Consider the following 22,043-nt stretch of genomic DNA (forward strand, 5'->3'; position numbering starts at 1 on the left):
GTTGACCTCATGACAGATGCTATCGGTTCCGGAATACAAAACCCGCTTGCGCAGCCTCCACTTCCAGGCCACCCTCCAGGAGAAGACGGAAGAGATCCGCGGCAGCCTGGAGTGCTTGCGCCAGGCCTCCCTTGAGCTCAAGAACAGCCGGAAGCTCGCCAAGATCCTGGAGGTCAGGGTGCACCCCCTATCTGATCACTCCACCTGCCTGTCTGCCCCTTGGGGCTTCCAGTCTGAAGGCCTGTCCTGATAGCGGTCCGGGGTGTGGGGTGAGCACCAGGGCAGGACCTGCCCACCTTTGTTTCCACAGTTTGTGTTGGCCATGGGCAACTATCTCAATGATGGACAGCCCAAAACTAACAAGACCACGGGCTTCAAGATCAACTTCCTGACGGAGGTGAGGGGACCAGTTGGCCGTAATCCGTGAGCTTGCTCTACCACGTGGAGGCTGGAGAGGCCAGGCCCAACCCAAGTTGTGGCATAGAGGAGGAGAGAGTATCATGGCCTAGGAGGGCCCTTCTCCCAGGAGGAAAAGCTGGCTGCCAGCAGGCCAGAATGTAACTGCAGCAAAGGGTTGGTGGGGGGCCTTTTCCAAGCCAAGCCTCGGGGTCTAGGAAAATGGAGGGTGGGGGGACAGGGAGGGAAGATTCCAGGAGAAAGGAGAGAATCTCACCTGGTAGGTTCTGTGTCCTTAATGTCACCACCACTGTCAGGTCATCCTACGCCTATAAGATCTAGGATCTGAGAAAGGACAGCTTGAATATTCAGTCTTCCCACTGTTTCTGGGGCCTTTCCCCACGGTACCTTTGATTGTTTTAAAAGAGAGGAAGAAAAACCCCGTTTGTAGATACAAATGTTTTAGGATGTCTGAATCCCAGATGGGCCAACAGACGGTTCCCAAAAATCATGAGAAGGAAGACATGTGAATGATGCCCCACCACCACCACCCAGGGGTCAGAAAATCTTGCGTTATGTTTGCTGACAAGACCTCACTGCCAAGGAAAGAAAATCTGGTGGCCTTCTCTAGCTGATGGCTGGGGGCTGGGAGGTTGTCTCAAAGATCTGGGCCAGGGAACCTCCAAACTCCTGGGGAGGCCTGTGGGCATCACAGGAGAGCTTCAGAGTAAGAAATACTGGCAACTGTGGAGTTGCCAAGTGTCAAGGGCCAGGAACTGCTGCCCCAGTCCAGGAGACGCAGGGCCAAGAGTCCCCAGACCCATGGGATCAGGAGTCTGATGGTCCTTGAGGAGTATGTCTGTTGGGTATCCCTTGCAGCTGAACTCCACCAAGACCGTGGATGGGAAATCCACCTTCCTGCACATCCTTGCCAAATCACTGAGCCAGCACTTCCCAGAACTCCTGGGCTTTGCTCAGGACCTGCCCACTGTGCCCCTGGCTGCCAAAGGTAGGCTGAGTGCATGGGTAGTGAAGCAGAAGTGCCACTGTCCTGGGCTGGGAGGCAGGTGCTCATGAGGCTCTGTTCCCTTCCCTGCAGTGAATCAACGGGCCCTGACCAGTGACCTGGCTGACCTCCATGGCACCATCAGTGAGATACAGGCTGCTTGCGAGAGCACACCCCCCTCCAGTGAGGACAAGTTTGCTGTGGTCATGACGGTATCCTCCGAGCAGCTGGTCCCAGCACCAGGATGGGCCCTGAGGTGGTTACATAGAGCTGGCGGTAGTCCCAGTGGCCTCTGGGGCTCTGGGGGTCCTGGCAGAAGGTCCGTCCTGATGATTTAGAATCCACACGCTTACACCAACTCTGCATAACAGAAGAGGAGGTCTTTTTTTCTTTAATGTTTTATTTTGATTTTTGAGAGAGAGAGATAGAGACAGCATGAACAGGGGAGGGTCAGAGAGAGAGGGAGACACAGAATCTGAAACAGGCTCCAGGCTCTGAGCTAGCTGTCAGCACAGAGCCTGACGCGGGACTTGAACCCACGAACTGTGAGGTCATGACCTGAGCTGAAGTCAGACGCTTAACTGACTGAGCCACCCAGGCGCCCTGAAGAGGAGGTCTTTTGACTGTCCAAAGCCACTGCCTCACCCCTTCTGTCCTTCTGGGCCGTAGAGCCCAGACTTAAGTTATACAGGAAGAGATCTTTCAGGTCAGCCCCTGGCCAGTCACAGGCAGTCAGGAGAGGGGGACCTTGCCACTAGTACAGATAGGGACAAATACTACAGAGAAACGGAAAAGACAGAGAGAGATGAAAACCCAGAGAGTGACAGGGAGCTACTCTAAGTGGTTGTTTGGGGAGGAAGGGGTCATAGCATCTGCGAGGAGCCCAGAGGGGAGAGAGGCCTGCCCTACAGAGAAGACAAGTGGAAGACCACGAGGCTGACTGGCTGTGGTGGGCTTCAGGGCCCGCTGAGAGGGCAGCATGCACAGGGACTGGAGCCCCTGCACAGGGCATGGCTCTCGGCTGAGCACATTGCTTCTGGCAGCTGGGCTCGGCCTGGGGTCACTGCCTGAGAACCTGAGGCTGCCTGGCAGTTTCCTTAACAGAGGCCAATCAGTCCTTCCTAGAGACGGCCCAGCCGGTGCTGCGGGCCCTGGATGCGCTGCAGCGGGAGGCCACAGAGGAGCTGGGCAGGGCGCTGGCCTTCTTTGGCGAGGATTCCAAAGCCACCACCTCTGAGGCCTTCTTCGGCATCTTTGCAGAGTTCATGAGCAAGTTTGAGGTGAGCCATGATGGGAGGCCTAAGAGACCTTTTAGAAGCCCCTCTGGAGGTCAAATGAGACCTCCATGAAGCCCAGATTGTGAGAGGACCCCCAGCAAGTGTGACAGGACCTCCATAGGGCTGATAGGTCTCTTCCCTGGCTCTCTGGGTGGGGAGATGAGGTAGGGCAGGGGGTCAGGGGCCCCCGGGACCACTGACGAGCCCCTCTCCATTTGCCCCTTCCTCCCCAGCGAGCACTCAGTGACTTGGAAGCTGGGGACGGCCCACGCAGCTCAGGGATGGTTTCGCCCCTGGCCTGGTGACCCGCGGAGTCCGTCTTTCCCTAGGCCCAGCCCAGTGGCCTGGAGCAGCCCCGAGTGACCTGGGTGTGGGAGGTGGGGCCCGGCCTCCCCGCATCTCCAGCTACCTCAGCTGTCGGGCTCTGGGTGCCGGGAAGGTGCAAGGTCATTGGGGCTCCCTTCTGTGGGCCTTGCCCCCACTCCAAACAAGCACAGGGCAGATCGGAGGCGCCAAGTCCCCAGTGAGCATGAACCACGGCTTTGCCCCACCTCACTCTGGGCCTTCAAGCAGCTGCTGCCTGTGTGTACCCTCAGGACTCTGGTCTGGGCCCGGGGAAGGGTTGGGGGCGGGGAGGCTGCGACCAGTGAGTGGATTGTGAAGTGGCCCCCAACCTGGGGCAGCATCTGCCATCGGCCCCTCAGAGCTCAGCCAGAGCACGCTGTGCCCCAACCAAGGACATTGGAGCCTTCTTTCCAAGTCTGCTCCCAGTGGGCCGAACAGATACTCTTGTAAAACATGTACCCTGGACCCTGGAGAAGGCAACAGATATCCTTGAACATGCCATGCCAATGCGCGTGATAGGCCTGTGGCCCCTCACCCAGCCCCGGCCTTCTGGGGCTGCTTGGAAGAGGCCAGGGAGGAAAGATATCCCAGGTGCTTGTGCCCTGGGGGCTGTGCCCTTCGCCTGCATCTCAGAAGCTGGAGGAAACTGCAGTTGACTGCAGCCCAGAAGCAGGGCAGGCAGGAGAGACGCTGGTCAGGGATACAGGGAAGGACTGGATTAGGAAGGCACGCTACATCAAACAGTAGAATTGAGGGGTTTTATCCTGAAGACAAATTTAAGTCCTGTTTGGAAGTGGTGAGTTTGAAGTGGGGCATCTGAGAGTGGGCCGGTGTAGCCGAGGTAGGGGTGGAGAGAACGGAGAGATGTTTAGGTGCTGGGCGGGCATGATTTGGTGGCCGCTTGCCTGGCCAGGTGGTGGCGACGTTCCCTGGAATAGGTCACATGAGCAGAGCAGGCACAGGGGTAGATGACACGGTGGGACAGGTTGGGGCCCCTAGGGGCGGTTTCCTGTGTGTGTGTGTAGGCCCTGGTGAGGATGGGGGTACCTGGATCCTGGGGGCAGGGATGCCATGGGTGGGGAGGACGTATTACCTTCCTTTCCATGCTCCAGTGGGCAGCAGCCGGCATCAGGCAGATTCCTCTTTCCCAAACTTTCTTCCAGAGAAGTCCGAAATGGGCTTTAAACCTGTCTCTTGGATTCTTTTTCTCTCCCTACAATCAAATGGCAAATGTTGCTTGTGGACGGTATTCAGGACCCATTCAGTTCCTCTGAGTCTCCCACAGACTGCTCTTTGAGGCCATGTATGTTTTCCCTGCTCTCCACGCACAGCCACCGTGTAAAAATGGCTAAATCAAAGTGTGTAATTCAGCAGGGGAGGGAGAGAGATCCAGATGTGGCTAGTGGTGTGCATTGGTCCCCAGCAGCTCAAGCTGGATAATTTCAGGAATTACCAAAGTTTGTGTCTCTGAGAAACATGTCAGACAGTTAAAATCCCAGTGTGAGATCCACAGAGATGATAGACTCCACCAGGCTGTAAGCAGGCATGATCCCCAAAGTAAATCCAGCCCCGTGTGGGACGGAGGGGGCTGCACAGGTTGGCAAGCCAAGCCAAGCGCTAGATCCGTTTTCCCTCTAAATGCCTTGTATCGGGAACCTACTTTGCTACACGATGCCATGTAACAAACGGTCCCAAATCTCAATGGCTTACAACAGCAACCACCTACTGCTGGTGAGTCTGCAGGTCACCTGGGTAGTTCTGACCTGAGCTGGGCTGAGCGGACTCACTCGTGTGAACAGTCATCTTTGAGGAGTCAGCTCGGTAGCTTTACTAGCCCTGGGGTTCTCTCCCGCATCTGGGGCTATGGCTGGGACAGCTGGGACGGCTTCACATGGCCTCTCCTCCCCCAGCCAAATAGCCAGGATGGTTCACGTGGTGGAGGCCGGGGTCCCAGGAAACCAAAGTCACAGAAGCAGAGTCACAGAAGACCCCATGAGGCCTAAGCTCAGATATGGCACACCACCACTCCGCCATAGTCTATGTCAAGTGACAAAGGCCAGCCCACATTCTGGGGGAGGGAAAATAGGCTCCACTCTCAATGCGAGGTGATGCTAAGTCACATTGCGGAGGGTGTGGATTCGGGACAGGTGGAGAAACAGGGCCATTTCCCTGATCAATCTGCCACCTGGCCACTTGGACTGACATCCCGGTACAGGTCCCAGCTTCCTTAAATCCTTAGTGGCCTCAGTCCTGCCTGGACCCAGCACAGCTCTGGGTAGCCACCTCCATGTATCCATGTATCCTCCAGGTGGCCTGCTTCCTTCTCTCTCTCACCTAGTCACCTGATACCTAGTCACCAGGCTCCATTCAGTCCACAGGGTGGCAGTGATCTGTGCCTGCCTAGCAACCAGTCTCCCTTCTCACAGGCCCTGAGCAGTGCTGATTGGACAAGGATGGTCTCGTGGCTCTGGCTGGCTGACTTAGAGTCCAGTTAAGACTCACGTTAGCACTGCTTGGAAAGGGAGGTTCCCTCTCTTCTGCATGAATTGGTGGATATATAGAGGGTAGAAGCCTGGAGGAGGCTCTCAGGACCATGTGGAGAACACCTGCCTGGGTATAAAGCCAATACAGGGAAGGAGAGGAGAGCAGACTACTCAATACATCTCTTTGTCCCTGGATCCAGCCATGCCTGAAGCAGATATCTGGACGTGTCAGTTTCTGAACCAACAAATTCCCCTTCCACTTGTAATCTTTTAAAATGTAAGTTTTTGGCTTAGGCTGGTTTGAATGGGTTCCTGTCACTTGCAACACTAAGTGAGTTGACTAATACACACATCCACGGATGGGTATAGATGGTCAGTCTTTTAACATTCTCAAGTGAGCGCTCTTCGTTCATAAAGGCATTTGCCAATACTTTTTGACTGCCTACTATGTGCCAGACACCATACTGAGTGCAAACATCTTGTGGGTCAGCCTCTCCAAGTTTGGTTTTCTGGGGTTATATGTCATGGTGATTCTACACCTGAGTCAGTACAAAGCCCTATATGTGAGCCAATATGTGCGCCATGTCCCCCCATCAACTCCTGACCAAGTGACAAGATGTGAATGCAAGCATATATGCCCCAGGAATTTATTTATTTCTCAATACTAACAAAATAACTTAGCCTAATTACATGCCACCTTTCCTAATAACAAATGTTTACTAGGTAGCGTGCCCAACATTTTGCGTCTTTCAGCTCATTTGGAGTTCACAATGACCCTCCGAAGTGGGTTTTGTGATCTCCTTTTTACAAATAAAAAGTGAAACTCAGGAAGGTTTGTGACTTTCTGGATCAAAAACTCAGTTCTGTCTACACAAATGTGTGTGGAAATATCTTCTTTCTCTTGCTCAATACAATTTTTAAAAATTATTTATTGGGGTGCCTGGGTGGCTCAGTCAGTTAAGTGTCCGACATCAGATCAAATCATGATCTCATGGTTTTTGAGTTCGAGCCCTGTGTCGGGCTGTGTGCTGACAGCTCAGAGCCTGGAGCCTGCTTCGCATTCTGTGTCTCCCTCTTTCTCTGCCCTCCCCCTGTTCGTACTCTGTCTCTCTCAAAAATAAATACACATAAAAATTTTTTAATAATAAAAAATAAACAAAATGTTTATTTATTTTTGAGAGTGAGCATGGGGGGAGATGCGATGAGAGGGGTAGAGAATCCCAAGCATGCTCTGCGCTGTCAGTGTAGAGCCAGATGTGGGGCTTGATCCTATGACCCTGGGATCATGACCAGAGCTGAAATCAAGGGTTAGATGCTCAATCGACTGGGCCACCCAGGCACCCCACAACACAATTAAAATATATATAGGGGCACCTGGGTGGCTCAGTCAGTTAAGAGTCGTACCTCATCTCAGATCATGATCTCGCGGTTCATGAATTCAAGCCACGTGTTGGGCTCTGTGCTGACAGCTCAGAGCCTGGAGCCTGCTTCAGAATCTGGGTCTCCCCTTCTTTCTGCTCCTCCCCCACTCATACTCTGTCTCTCTCTCAAAAATAAATGTGAGAATATTAAAATATATAGATATCAATATTAGCCTTTCCAGGGCCACAGATGCTGGTGACTTCAACATAAAGCCCATTACTCTTTTCTCGCTTCTCCTGTTTTTCCTGCTTTAGTCTGCTCTGGCTGCCATAACGAATACCACAGACTAAATGGCTTAGACCACAGGAGTTTTCTGCCTCACAGTCCGGAGGCTGGGAGTCCAAGATCAAAGTGTCAGCAGGTCTGGTTTTTCCTGAGGCTGCTCTCTTTGGCTTGCAGGTGGCCCTTTCTGTGTGCGTGTGCACATTCCTGGTGTCTCTTCATCTTCTTTATAAGAAGTCCCCTTGGGTTATAGAGTCCCACCCTTATGACCTCATTTAACCTGAAGTATCTCCTTAAAGACCCCATCTCCAGGGGCTCCTGAGTGGCTCAGTCTGTCATGTGTTCAGCTCAGGTCATGGTCTCATGGTTCATGGGTTCAAGCCCTGCGGCATGCTCTGTGCTGACAGCTCAAAGCCTGGAGCCTGCTTTGGATTCTGTCTCTCCCTCTCTCTCTGCCCCTCCCCCGCTTGCTTTCTGTCTCTTGCTCTCTCTCAAAAATAAAAATAAACATTAAACAATTTTTAATACAAATAAAAGACCCCATGTCCAAATGCATTCACATTCTGAGGTCCATTATCAGATCTCAAGGAGGCCTCAAAGATCTCTGGATTGATCTGATGCTTCAAAAGAAAGGCTTCTAGAGCGCCTGGGTGGCTCAGTCAGTTAAGAACCCGACTTTGGCTCAGGTCATGATATCACAGTTTGTGGGTTTGAGACCATGTCGGGCTCTGTCCTGACAGCTCTGAGCCCGGAGCCTACTTCCAATTCTATGTCTCCCTCTCTCTCCCTCACTCCTGCTCTCTCTCTCTTTCTCTCAAAATAAACTTGAGAGAGAGAGAGAGAGAGGCTTCTGCGGAGCTGGGATGTTCTCGCCATCCCCCTCTTCATCCTGCGTTCAGGCCTTGCTCTCAGTTCCTACTCAGAGTGAATTGTCTGTGCGACGTTCCTGTGTCCCCAAGCTCCCAGGGCTCTCTGTGAACACAAATCACTCTCCACCAGCTCCTTCCCCGTCTCCTGTAAATATCCCTCTCCCTCCCCCTCCCAGAACAGTCTAGACCCCAGTGCCTCCTTCAGAGCCCATCCTTCTGAATTGTTGTTCACTGTCCCTGCTTTCTGTCCCCACCATCTACTCACCTCTCAGCACTGGGCCACCTGGCTTTCTCTCCCATCACCCCCCTCAACCTGCTATCTCCCAACAGGAAGCCACAGGGCACGCTGGTCGTTCTTATCTTAACTGACCTTTATTGAGGCAACACCGGGCACTGTTTACCCTCCCTTGGCAAATTCTCGCACACCCAGGCTTGGGCTACCAGGTGTCTGTGCACTGATAACCCTGTCATCAGCTTGATTTCCCACCGGCCTGGCGGCTTCTAGCCTTTGCACACAGCAAATGCCCAATAACTGCCCATTAAATCAAACTGAAGTAACATCCGGATACAGATACGGGGCCACCAAGCTGCTCAGGGGAATGACCGACTTCTCTCTGTAAGGTACTTAGGCCACGTGCACCCAAAGCTCTAAAACAAGGTTGCAAAGAAGCAGTCGCAGAAGCCAGGTGTGCAGCGCACACACACCAAGTGGCCAAGCGCAGCAAATCCACCCTATGCGGGGGGAGAAGGGTGGTTGACACAGAGTCCTTCAGTTGTCCCTCTACTGAGGGACAGTAGAGGTCGTGGGGGTGCTGGAGAGCAGATGCCCTGTCAGCAGGGGGAGCCCTTCACGGAACTTCCAGGTGGGGAAGAAAGCCTCGTGATCCCCGAGCTTCAGGCTTTCTCAAAGGAAGCTAGAAATCCAGATTTTTTTAATTTGAAAATGTCCTGGTGAAATGTTAGCAGCCAATTCAAAACTGTAATGGAGATGGTGGATTATGAGCCAAAGGAAACATTTCTGCGAGCCAGATGCAGCCCAGCTGTGAGTCTCGACCCCTGAAATAAAGCATCTGTTACCAACTAACACATTCATGCCACCCTGGGGTATAGTGGGGTACCCCGTGCAGAAGGACTGATTCATTTTTATTTTTATTTTTTTATTTTTTTTTAAATGTTTTATTTATTTCTAGGAGAGAGAGAGAGACAGCGTGAACAGGGGAGGGTCAGAGAGAGGGAGTCACAGACTGAAACAGGCTCCAGGCTCCGAGCTGGCAGTCAGCACAGAGCCCGACGCGGGGCTCGAACCCACGAACTGCGAGATCATGACCTAAGCGAAAGTCGGACGCCTAACCGACTAAGCCACCCAGGCGCCCCAGGACTGATTCATTTTTAAATTTTAACAAAGGAACTGCGTTTGGGGCTTGTTGGCGGTTCCAGTTTCTGGATGGAAAGATGCTAATTGCCTTATTTTGAAGATGCCATTTTGTTTGAGGAAATTCACCCGATAGACTTTCAGTCACAGGAAGGCAGGACCCACACAGTGTTGGGGGTGGGGAGGGGAACTGTGAGTTACCATGAAACCAAATGCTGTTCCACAGACCGAAAGGTAAAGAGTCTGTTGAGCTGTACAAATTGGCTAAATCTTGACCTTGACAGTATCCTGAAAGGGAGGGAAAATATTTTCTTTCAAAAGAGTTTGATGAGTTCCTGATGTTGCCAGCGTTGAATGTACCCAGTGATCGTGTGTTCTTGGACCATGTGGGGATAGTGTGGGGTTTCTACAGAAGGAAGTGGCTGTCTCCCTTGTCACACATCCATGAGCAGGAAGGACTGTAGGGTGTAGAACGGGAGAGCCCTCGGGGGTGGCTCTGGGGACCCCCTCAGTAGTGAGAGGTGATCTGGGCCCTGCCTCTTGAGAGCTACAGGGACAGAAGCCCTGCTGTGAGATGAGAAGATGACCTTGAAGCACTGCCTCCCCAACCGTGTGCTGCGTGGACACTGATAAGGCCTTGCTTGCGTGGGCAGAACTGGAATGAGTTAGGAGGGAGTTGTTTTAGGGATGTAAACTGGGTGTGCAGAAATGACGCCTCAAAGCATATGAGGTTCAGGCGGCCACCGGGACAGATTTGGGACACATGACCACATCCCTAAAGAATCCCCCAGAAGCTCCTGGAAACCCCAGGAGAAAGGCCAGCATTCCTGCCAGTTTGAGCCAGAGCTATCACTGTGATCTGAGCAGTTAAAAACTCCATACCCCAGTCTGGTGAAATGGGTTGTATCAGTTACTAGGAAATTCACCCCACGGAAACAGAAATGCAAATAGACATTGAGGTGCACGATTGTTTGTTTGTGGAGCTGATCTGAAGCAATGAGGATGTCCAGAAACAAAGATTTCTGATATAAAATATATAACAGTCATATAGAATAGAACATAGCAATTAAATTGTTGAAGAGTTGCGTCATGGGAGAATGCTTATAAGTAAGAAATATACAAAATCAGATGTAACAAAATGACCTTGGCTGAAATGAGGGTTTTTTTAAAAGTTTATTTACTTTTTTCCTCTTTTTTCTTTTTTAAATTTTTAATGTTTTATTTATTTCTGAGAGAGAGAGAGAGAGAGAGAGAGAAACAGCATACGCAGGGGAGGGTCAGAGAGAGAGGGAGATACAGAATCTGAAGCAGGCTCCAGGCTCTGAGCGGTCAGCACAGAGCCCAACATGGGGCTCGAACCCACAACTGTGAGATCATGACCTGAGCCGAAGTTGGACCCTCAACCGACTGAGCCACCCAGGCACCCCTATTTATTTACTTTGAGAGAGAGAGCAAGCAGGGAAGGGGCAGCGAGAAAGAGGGGAGGGACCATGACCTGAGCTGAAATCAAGAGTCTGATGCTTAACCGACTGAGTCACCCAAATGCCCCTGAAATGAGTTATTTGAAGCCTTGATGAGAGAAGGAGAAGAAGTGTGGGCCGGTAGCAGGTTGGACTGGGTTGTCCATGTCCGTGGCACCGCAACTCAGAACTGAACAATGTAGAGGCTGGGGATGCCCGCATGCTAACTTCCATGGGATCAGCTTTCTGGGAGATGAGTCTCCTCCCAATGGAAAGGTAAATTGTACTATCGCTCATCCTTGAAAAGGTGAGTCTTAGGATCTGAAATGAATCAGAGCAAGCCTGATGCTGGGCTGAAGACAACCATTCTCTCTGGCTTGAATTTTGAAGGCAGAAGATGCCTGGAATGTTTTTTCAAAGGAGGCAGGGAGCCTGCCCTCAACCCATGGTGGGTGGTTGGCAGCTGCGTCGGTTGTCTGTGCGGACCGCACCCAGTGCCCCTCCTCCCAACAAACCCAATGGATGCTTGGCAGCCATTTTCCACAATGTGTCTTTGCCCATCTGGCTGGTGTGTTGGACTTTGAGTGGATGCCTGGACTAAGCTGAGCCAATCAGAATCCTTCCCGAGGAGATTTTAAATAAATACCTAGAGTTTTCGGGAGAGATGTAACCTTGCCAGGTGGAGCAGAGATGCAGAGACATGTCTGCAGAGGAAGAGGGAAGAGCAAGGTGTGTGCCATTTAATCTGTTCTGCTACTTCTAAGTGTTCTCATCCATGAGAAATTATCCTCGATTGTCAAGGGTGTTTAAACAATCACTGATTTAATCCTCACTGGTAAAGGAATCTGCAGAAAGCTGTCCTCTTCAAATAATTTCATATTATTCAAAAGCATAAGCATGCATGTGTGTGTTGAGGCATGTATATACACACACCTAGAAAACAATTCATCGTTTTCCTAAACACAGCATGGACTCAGATACACAATATGCAGAAATAAATCTCAGATATAACATCATTCACATTCAGAGATTTGCATTTCCACAGCAAAGCTACATGCAAAAGAGAAGTGAGAAAATGAGGTATGATGTTTTATCACTGTATTAAGTAGCAAAATGAAATGTGTGCAGAAGATTTTGAGGATGCTTACCTAAGGCTGAAGCTTTATCTCATAAGCTCTACAAAAGAGTAAAAAAAATTACAAATCTCTTAGGCGCTACTGTCAATATGAGCGTAGGTGCTAGAATTGTATATAAAAATAGGGTAGAGTGCCTGTGTGGCTCAACTGGGTGAGTAACCAACTCAATTTCGGCTCAGGTCATGATCTCACAGTTTGGTTTGTGGGTTCAAGCCCTGCGTTGGGCTCTGAACTGACACCATGGAGCCTGCTTGGGATTCTCTCTCTTTCCCTCTCTGCCCTTCCCCCCTCAAACAGATAAATAAATAATTTAAATTTTTTAAAAAAAATGTTTATTTTTTTGAGAGAGAGAAGCATGTGAGTGGGAGAGAGGCAGAGAGAGAGATGGAGGCGCGGAATCCGAAGCAGGCTCCAGGCTCTGAGCTGTCAGCACAAAGCCCCACGCGGGGCTTGGACCCATGAACCGTGAGATCATGACCTGAGCCGAAGTCGGACGCTTAACTGACTGAGCCACCCAGGCGCCCCAATAAATAAATTTTAAAAAGGATTGCAAAGCTTAATCTATAGCGAAAAAGACATACACACACTATACCTCAAATAGAGGGGGAGATTAACAGAGGACAGCTTTTTGAAAGTATTTAAATACTTTCAGTCTTTAACTTTGTATCACTCTGATAGGATGCTGTTTAATCTGCCTATGTTTAAGAATGAAAGTTGGAATAGGTGATAGGTCCCTTGTCTCACTGCTGAAATATACCGGTGTATGCTGTATGTAAATATTTATACAATTGGCAGCTTCTTACCACACCAGTCCATTTGTTTTGCGATGCTTTCCAATGAGTAGGTCAAATCAGAAGCAACAAGGAGGTCAGTGACAAAATTATGCTTGCCAATGAGTGGCCCAAAACATTAACAATCATCTCACATTTTTACTTACTAGTTGGTGGAAGTACTTGAAATACATAATACTTGCCGAAGACACATTACTTGGTTACCAAAAGCTATCTAAAGTTCCCAGAAATAGGGGTGCCTGGGTGGCTCAGTTGGTTAACTGTACGACTTCAGCTCAGGTCATGATCTCATGGTTCATGGGTTCCAGCACCGCGTCGGGCTCTGTGCAGACAGCTCAGAGCCTGGAGCCTGTTTCAGATTCTGTGTCTCCCTCTCTCTGTGACCCTCCCCTGCTCATGTTGTCTGTCTGTCTGTCTCTCTCTCTCTCCTCTCTCTCTCAGAAATAAATAAAACATTAAAAAAATTTTTTTAAAGTTCCCAGAAATAAATGAGAGTATTTCCACCTGTATCAAGACGGTAGAGCCATTTCTCATGTGCTCAAGAAATCCATCCCAAAACCTTGATTAACCTTTCCTTACACTAAGTACCAACAGGTATTTCTGAAAGAGGCTGTGGAAATGGACACTAATTACTAAAATGCTGATTCAGGAGCAGAGCTGCTGAGTCACAGGGGATCACCGGTCTAGGAGATATTTATGATTTTGTCAGTTTTTTTCCTCAGGCTTGGTGGAAACTCCATCCTGGGAAATAGTCGGGCACATTGTCTCCCAGATGCAGAGTTTTCAGCCTGGCTGCTGAGCTCTGGGGCTGTTCTCAGGCTCCCAGTTTCCACCACTGAAGAACTGTCACCTTCACATCCTTCTCAATTGCTATCCCTTCTTGCTTCTTGAAACTATGGGGAGATCATTTTCACTCTTCTAAAGTACATATTTTACTTTACAACTTTTTAAAAGTACTTATTTCTTTATAAAAGTGTGTATGTATTTTTTTAATGTTTTTTTTTATTTATTTCTAGGAGAGAGAGAGAGAGAGAGAGAGACAGCGTGAGCAGGGGAGGGTCAGAGAGAGAGGGAGTCACAGACTGAAACAGGCTCCAGGCTCTTAGCTGGAATCAGCACAGAGCCCGACGCGGGGCTCGAACCCACGAACCGCGAGATCATGACCTAAGCGAAAGTCGGACGCTTAACTGACTAAGCCACCCAGGCGCCCCAAAGTGTGTATGTATTTAATCTCTACACCCAACACAGGCTTGAACTCATGACCCCAAGATCAAGAGTTGTATGCCCCTCTGAGCCAGCCAGGTGCCCCTACTTTAGAGCTTTTTAAAAACTGTTTATTTATTTTTGGGAGGTAAGGGAAAGGCAGAGAAAGAGAGAGACAGAGGATCCAAAGTGGGCTCTGTGCTGACAGCAGAGAGCCCTTATGCGGCACTTGACCCATGAACGACTAGTTCATGACCTAAGTTGAAGTCTCATGCCCAAACAACTGAGCCACCCAGGTGCCCCTAGGACCTTTTGTAATGAGAGCCTATCTGTAGTAAATTCTTTCAGTTTTTGTATCTGAAAATGTTGTTTAATCACCCATATTCTTGAAAGATGGTTGTACTGGGTATATGGTTCTAGGCTGACAGTTATATTTTCTCATCAATTTGAGGATACCCTTCTATTGTTTACTGACTTCCATTTTTGGCCTTGAGAAATTAGCTCTCAGTCTCATGATTATTTTGTTGTAAAAGGTAGATGTATTCATTTCCAAGGGTTGCTGTAAACAAATTGCCACAAACTGAGTGACTTAAAATAATAGAAATGTATTTTCTCACAGTTTCTGAACCTAAGATCAATGAGGTGGGCAAGGTGGGTTTCTTTTGGAGGCTCTGAGGAACAATCCATTTCATGTGTCTCTCCTACCTTCTGCTGGTTACCAACTATCCTTGGTGCCCTTTCGGCTTATAGATGTGCGGCTTCATATCCCACCATCATACGGTGTTTTCCATGTGTGTCTGTGTCTTCACATGGTGTGTGTGTGTGCATGTGTGTGTGTGCGCGCGTGCACCTCAGTTTTCTCCTATAAGAACCCCAGTGATTGGATTAGGACCCATCCTAATCCAATATGATCTCATCTTAACTAATTACATTTGCAAAGATCCTATTTTCAAATAAGGTCACATTCTGAGTTTCCTTGTGGACATGAATTTGCAAGGGGTGAGGGTTATATGTATTTTCTATGTGATTAATTCCAAAGTTTTCTCTTTCCTCTTGGCATTCTTTTGTGTCTATAAAGAGATTTTCTTTTCTTTTCTTTTGTAAGGATTTTATTTTTAAGAAATCTCCACATCCAATGTGGGGCTTGAACTCACAACCTGGAGATCAAGAGTCACATCCTCCACGTACTTAACCAGCCAGGTATGCCGAGATTTTACTTTCTTTAGGGGCACCTGGGTGGCTCAGTTGGTTGAGTGTCCAACTTCAGCTCAGAGCATGACCTTGCAGTTCATAAGTTTGAGCCCTGTGTTGGGCTCTGTGCTGACAGCTCAGAGCCTGGAGCCTAGTTCAGATTCTATGCCTCCCTCTCTCTACTCTGACCCTCCTCTCACATTCTCTCTCTCTCAAAAATAAATACACATTTAGAAATTCTTTTAAAAAGATTTTACTTCATTTATTTCACATGGGATTCATTGGCATTCCTGAATCCAAGAATTGGGATATTTCCTCTGTTTTGGAAAATTCTCAGTAATTATCTTTCTGAATATTGGTTCTCTCTCATTTCTTTCCATTTTTATCTTTCTTCTTTTTTTTAACTTTTTTTTTAAATTTGTGTTACTTTTATTTTTTTAAATTTACATCCAAGTTAGTTAGCATACAGTGTAACAATGATGTCAGGAGTAGATTCCTTAATGTCCCTTAAGCATTTAGCCCACCCTCCCTCCCATAAGCCCTCCAGTGACCCTCTGTTTGTCCTCCATATTTAAGAGACCTTTATGTTTTGTCCCCCTCCCATTTTTATATTGTTTTTGCTTCTCTTCCCTTATGTTCATCTGTTTTGTATCCTAAAGTCCTCATATGAGTGATGTCCTATGATATTTGTCTTTCTCTGACTGACTAATTTCGCTTAGCATAATACCCTCTGGTTCCATCCACATAGTTGCAAATGGCAAGATTTCATTCTGATTGCTGAGTAATACTCCATTGTATATATCTCATATCTTCTTTATCCATTCATCCATCGATGGGCATTCGGGCTCTTTCCATACTTCGGCTATTGTTGATAGTGCTGCTATAAACTTTGGGGTGCATGTGCCCCTTTGGAACAGCACACCTGTATCCCTTGGATAAATACTTAGTAGTGCAATTGCTGGGTTGTAGGTTAGTTCTATTTTTAATTTTTTAAGGAAACTCCATAATGTTTCCAGAGTGGCTGCACCAGTCTGTGTTCCCACCAGCAGTGCAAGAGATTTTCTTTCTCCACATCCTCGTCAACATCTGTTGTTGCCTGAGTTGTTAATGTTATCCATTCTGATGGATGTGAGGTGGTATCTCGCGTGCTTTTGACTTGTGTTTCCCTGGTGATGAGTGATGTTGAGCATTTTTTCATGTGTTGGTTGGCCATCTGGGTGTCCTCTTTGGAGAAGTGTCTATTCATGTCTTTTGCCCATTTCTTCCCTGGATTATTTGTTTTTTGGGTGTTGAGTTTGATAAGTTCTTTATAGATTTTGGATACTAACCCTTTATCTGATATATCATTTGCAAATATCTTTTCCCATTCCGTCGGTTGCCTTTTAGTCTTGCTGACTGTTTCCTTCGCTGTGCAGAAGCTTTTTATTTTAATGAATTCCCAATAGTTCATTTTTGCTTTTGTTTCCCTTGCCTCTGGAGACATATTGAGTAAGAAGTTGCTGCGGCCAAAGTCAAAGAGGTTTTTGCCTGCTTTCTCCTCAAGGATTTTGATGGCTTCCTGTCTTATATTTAGGTCTTTCATCCATTTTTAGTTTATTTTGGCATATGGTATAAGAAAAGTGGTCCAGATTCATTTTTCTGCATGTGGCTGTCCAGTTTTCCCAGCACCACTTGCTGAAGAGATTGTCTTTATTCCATTGGATATTCTTTCCTGCTTTGTCAAAAGAGTTGGCCATACATTTGTGGGTCCATTTCTGGATTCTCTATTTTGTTCTGTTGATCTGAGTGTCAGTTTTTGTGCCAGTATTTTTTCTTCCTTCTGAAATGTCAATTGGATACTTTGTTTCTTTTTTACTCTATTCTCTGTCTCTTTCAAACCCTCTCTTTCATGTTTTCTATTTGCCCCATAAATTCTGTTCAATTTCTTCATATCTAATTTCTAGTCTATTAATGCTCTATTTAGCTGTGTTTAATCTGTTTGATTCACCTAGTGAGTTTCTAATATCAATTATTATGTCTTTTATTAATGAAAGTTCCATTTGGCGGGTGCCCGGCTGGCTTTGTCAGTGGAGTGTGTGACTCTCGATCTCAAGGTTGGGAGTTTTGAGCTCCATGTTGGGTGTAGATTGCTTTTAAATAAAGTCTTTTGTAAAAAGTTATTTTATTTTAAAGATGTATTTATTTATTTGGGGGGGGGGCAGAGAGAGAGGAAAAGAGAATCTTAAGTAGGCTCCTTGCTGTCACCAGTTGATTTTCATGAACCCTGTGAGATGATGACCTGGGCTGAAATCAAGAGCAACCAACTGAGCCACCTAGGCACCCCTCCTCCCAGAAGGTTCTATTTGGTTCTTTTTTTTTTTTTTTAAATGTTTATTTATTTTTGAGACAGAGACAGAGCACAAACTGGGGAGGGGCAGAGAGAGAGGGAGACACAGAATCTGAAACAGGCTCCAGGCTCTGAGCTGTCAGCACAGAGCCTGATGTGGGGCTCAAACCCAGGGACCACGAGATCATGACCTGAGCTGAAGTCGGACGCTTAGCTGACTGAGCCACCCAGGCGCCCCTATTTGGTTCTTTTTCAACGATGCCTGATCATTTTTGATAGTCTCTTGCTTCCTGTTTATATTTTTTCTCCTTTTATCTATGTAAATGTGTTAAACACATTTAATTTTTATTCTGTGTCTGCTAATTCTAATAACTGAAATTTCTGCAAGTCTGGTATTGCAGCTTCTCGTTTCTGCTATTTCTATCTCACAGTGGCTTTCTCCTTGTGTGTGTGTATGTGTGTGTGTGTGTGTGTGTGTGTGTGTGTGTGTGTTTGGGGGTGGGGGACTTGCTGTTTGATTTTGAAATATTTTATTGAGAACTCTTCTCCTTGGAAACTTGTGATAACTCTTTAAAGTGTTCAGAGGTGCCTGGGTGGCTCAGTCGATTAAGCCTCCAACTTCAGCTCAGGTCATGACCTTGCAATAAGAGAACTGCTTCATTCTCCCCTACATTTTGAGCAGAGGGTTTACTGGTTGCCAGATTTTATTTTGAATTATATCTCCCTAGAAGTTGCAGTTAAGATCAGCTGAAGTTGCATTCATATGAAGGCTGGACAGGGGCTGGGATGCTGCTTCCGTGGTAGTTCGCTCGTAAGGCTATTGGCAGAAGGCCCCATGTCCTTACTGGCTGTTCCTAGGAAGACTCAGTTTCTTACCATGTGACCCTCTCCATACAGCAACTTTGATGTCCTCATGGCCGACAGCTGGCTTCTCACAGAGTGAGTGACCTGAGGGAACATGAAGGATAAAAGAATACCTTTTGGGACCTAGTCTTGGGAGGGACATGACATCATTTCTGCCATGTATTTTTTAAAATGTTTAATGTTTTACTTATTTTTGAGAGGGAGGGAGGGGCAGAGAGAGAGAGAGGGAAACACAGAATCTGAAGCAGGCTCCAGGCTCCGAGCTGTCAGCACAGAGCCTGACTCAGGGCTCGAACCCACAAACCGTGAGATCATGACCTGAGCCGAAACCAGATGCTCAACCAACTGAGCCACCCAGGTGCCCTACTTCTGCCATATTCTATTTATTGGTGGAAACAAGTCACTAAATCCAGTCCGCATTCAAGGGGAGAGGGATTAAGCCCCCTTCTTTTTTAAAAAAATATTTGTTTGAGAGAAAGGGCATCTGGGGAAGGACAGAGAGAGAGAGCGAGAGAGAGAGCAAGCGAGAGAGCGAGATAATAATGTCAAGACCTGAGCTGAAGTCAGATACTGAACTGACTGAGCCACCCAGCCCTTAAGACCCTTCTTAAGGGAAGTATCAAGTAATTTATGGACATATTTCAAAATCATGAAATATAACAAGACATGCCAACAAGCTGGTGAATTGGTGTCACCAATTCAAAAAGTATCACGTAAGTTTCTGCGCAAGAAAACTAGAATTGCCCTGAAATCTTGCAGCTTTTATATGAAGTAACTTGAGGTTTTCCCAAATGTGACAACAGCCCTACAAATTTCCACGGTGTAACCGATGACAATTTGGCCAGATGAAAGAAACATTCCCAAACTAGCATTTGAACGATTTCTGATTGATTGAACTATTTTTCAATCAATCATGCTGGAGAAAAGATTATTTTTCTGTTCTCTCTGTAGAGAATATTCCAAAATTATTATAGGGTTGGTGTGGGAGAAATGGGTGAAGGTGGTCACAGGTACAAACTGCCGATAATAAAACAAATAAGTTAAGGGAATGATATTTAAAGCATGATGACTATAGTTAACAATGTTGTATTGTATTTTTTGAAGTTGCTAAGAGTAGATCTTAAAATTTCTCATCATAAGGGAACCTGGGTGGTTCAACTCCTAATTTCAGCTCAGGTCATGATCTCATGGTTCATTAGTTTGAGCCCCAAGTGGGGCTCTGCACGGATAATGTGGAGGCTGCTTGGGATTCTCTGTCTCCCCCTCTCTCTTCCCCTTCCCCACTTTCTCTCTCTCTCTCTCTCTCTCAAAAACAATAAATAAATAAACACTAAAAAGAAAGTTCTCATCACAAGAAAAAAATTGTAACTCTGTGTGGTTATGGATGTTAACTAGATTTATTGTGGTGATCATTTCATAATATATACAAATATTGAATCACTATGTTATACACCTGAAACTAATATATGTCAATTATATCTTACACAAGAATAGAAAAATTATAATGTTCTGCACTATTAAGGTTTTTTTTAAAATTTTTTAAATGTTTATTTATTTTTGAGACAGAGAGAGACAGAGCATGAGCAGAGGAAGGGCAGAGAGAGAGGGAGACACAGAATCTGAAACAGGCTCCAGGCTCAGAGCTGTCAGCACAGAACTTGATGGAGAGTTTGAACCCATGAACCGCGAGATCATGACTTGAGCTGAAGTCAGACAACTGACTGAGCCACCCAGGTGCCCCTAAAGTTTTTTAAATTTTTTTCAAATGTTTATTTATTTTGAGAGAGAGAGAGAGAGAGAGAGAGCTAGCAAGAGCAGGCGAGGGGCAGAGAGAGAGGGAGAGAAAGAATCCCAAGCAGGCTCCACATGGAGCCCGCCATGGGGCTCGATCCATAAACCAGGAGATCATGACCTGAGCTGAAGTCAAGAGTTGGGTGTTTAACGGACTGAGCCACCCAGGGACCCCTGCACTATTAAAGTTTTATTCCCAGCACACGGACACTCACAAAATCATTGTCATAGGAAGAGGTGGCCAAAAAGTATAGAGTGAAAAAAGCTGACAGGGTATTACAGAACTGTGCAAGGTTGTTAATTAATAAAAATATTGTATTATTTTCAGGATTCTGTGCTGAGCTCATGGGTGAGCAGCCAGTGCAGTTTCATGGGACAGAAGGGCCCTTCAATCAAGGCCTGAGGCTCTGCAGTCACCGTCTTCAAAGTCTTCCTAATTTTATCTGTGAATCGGTGTTTTGCTGGTGAGGCCCCACGACACAATGGGATATACAGCAGAGACTGCATGGGTCTACTCTTGCTGCCTTTTTATCTCCTCGGGATGGGCCCTAAGCTGCCTGCTCCCCTGTGCCCTGGCACCCAGCCTCTTCCTCTCTGCTCTGGTGACCCCTGCCACCCTCCACTTAGGTAGGGGTGCAGGTACAGGATGGGGCCGGCTGGGTCAGAGAGGGTCTGGTTGAACTCGTGTGCCCTGTAGCCTCTCTGAGCAGGGCATGGCAGGTGGCCATCCCACCATTTAGTGGCCAGCCCATCAGGGGCAAGCCTGTCACCTTCCCCTGATCCAGGCACTGTCCCGGGGCACTGAGGTTGCAATACCCTGGAGGGTTGCCCTCTGCCTGTGGGTTGAGCATGGAAAGGGAGGCTACCTGGCTTGCCCTCCCTGCCCCAGTAATGTCAGCTGGCTGAAGAGGGAACCAGCAGCCAGCCATCAGGCCCATGTGCCCTCGCCACTGGAGTCCAGGGCAGTCCCTGCCTCACATGAGACATGGCACTGGATCCTCCAGTAGCCCCACGCCCAAAGATGCTCTCGCTGGCCTGCTCTGTGCCTAGGGGACCCCTCTTCATCCTTCCAACCTTCCTGGGTCTGGCCTGTACCCATCTCTCCGGCTGGATATAGAAATTGTGTCCTTTCAGCGACTGAACATTGCAGTTAAGTCTTCTGGTATTTCCATTCAAGACGGACATAGCCCGATATGAAGACAATCTGTAACATTCATGATCACGATTTAAGACTTTTTTCTTATTCAGAACATTAAATAGCAAACAGGAAACACCCCCAAGAGAGACTGCAAAAGAAGGGGAAAAGCTTTGTATTTTGGTACCTTTAAACAGCATTTTCCTTTCCTGCTTTTGAACCGGGGACCCCGCATTTTCAGTTTGCACTGGGTTCCGCAAATCGTCAGCTTTGTTCTGTTTGTAATTTCCTGTGGTTCGTTTTCTCACCCTACAGAAATGCTCACTTTTCCACTTAATTTTGCACTCCTTTTCAAAGAGACTCCCCAGGACGGTAAAAGCTTCAACCACCTCCTGCATAAGGCGCACCCTCCGCGGCACCCCCAATATCGACCTTATCTTGAGCGAACCCATCGCGGATTAATATTTATTTTCCTCTTACACTTTTTCATCCAGTAATCCCGCAGAGCTCTTAAAATCAATGGGAGGGGGAAAATTCCTCGCAAGGGAGTATTTCAAAAAAGAAAGGAAATCGTTGGCACCCGAGGGGGAGCCGGAAACCGGCAGGGGGAAGTTGGTTAGGGGTCCGGGCCCTGGGGAGGGAGCCCCTGAGCAGGCGCTCGAAGCCGGGCCTGGGCTTGGGCGCGTCCCCTTTAAGGGGCGGGCCGTGGGCGGGGCCTGGCGGCGGCCCGCCCTCCCAGACTGCCCCGCGCGCG

At 47.8% G+C, this 22,043-nt stretch overlaps 1 protein-coding gene and 1 long non-coding RNA gene across 3 annotated transcripts in view; one reads left to right on the plus strand and one right to left on the minus strand.

Annotated features, from left to right (window-relative positions):
* The window catches only part of LOC120228035 (Grid2 interacting protein), a 33,717-nt gene extending 30,733 nt beyond the window's left edge, over positions 1 to 2,984 (plus strand). For both annotated transcript variants that reach the window (XM_039226158.1, XM_039226159.1), the window contains 6 exons: positions 17 to 172; positions 311 to 397; positions 1,276 to 1,405; positions 1,496 to 1,614; positions 2,518 to 2,682; positions 2,913 to 2,984. In XM_039226158.1, the coding sequence (XP_039082089.1) occupies positions 17 to 172; positions 311 to 397; positions 1,276 to 1,405; positions 1,496 to 1,614; positions 2,518 to 2,682; positions 2,913 to 2,984 (729 nt within the window). The remainder of the gene's footprint in view (positions 1 to 16; positions 173 to 310; positions 398 to 1,275; positions 1,406 to 1,495; positions 1,615 to 2,517; positions 2,683 to 2,912) is intronic.
* Positions 2,985 to 18,197: 15,213 nt separating this feature from the next.
* LOC120228043 lies at positions 18,198 to 21,932 on the minus strand. The gene is made up of 3 exons (XR_005527395.1): positions 21,770 to 21,932; positions 21,477 to 21,598; positions 18,198 to 18,447 (listed from the first exon to the last, which is right to left on the minus strand). It is a non-coding gene; the product is annotated as an uncharacterized LOC120228043 (long non-coding RNA).
* Between the last annotated feature and the right edge of the window lie 111 nt (positions 21,933 to 22,043).

Source organism: Hyaena hyaena, unplaced genomic scaffold (genome assembly GCF_003009895.1).
Source record: "Hyaena hyaena isolate Hyena2069 unplaced genomic scaffold, ASM300989v1 scaffold_20, whole genome shotgun sequence".
NCBI classification, from domain to species: Eukaryota; Metazoa; Chordata; class Mammalia; order Carnivora; family Hyaenidae; genus Hyaena; species Hyaena hyaena.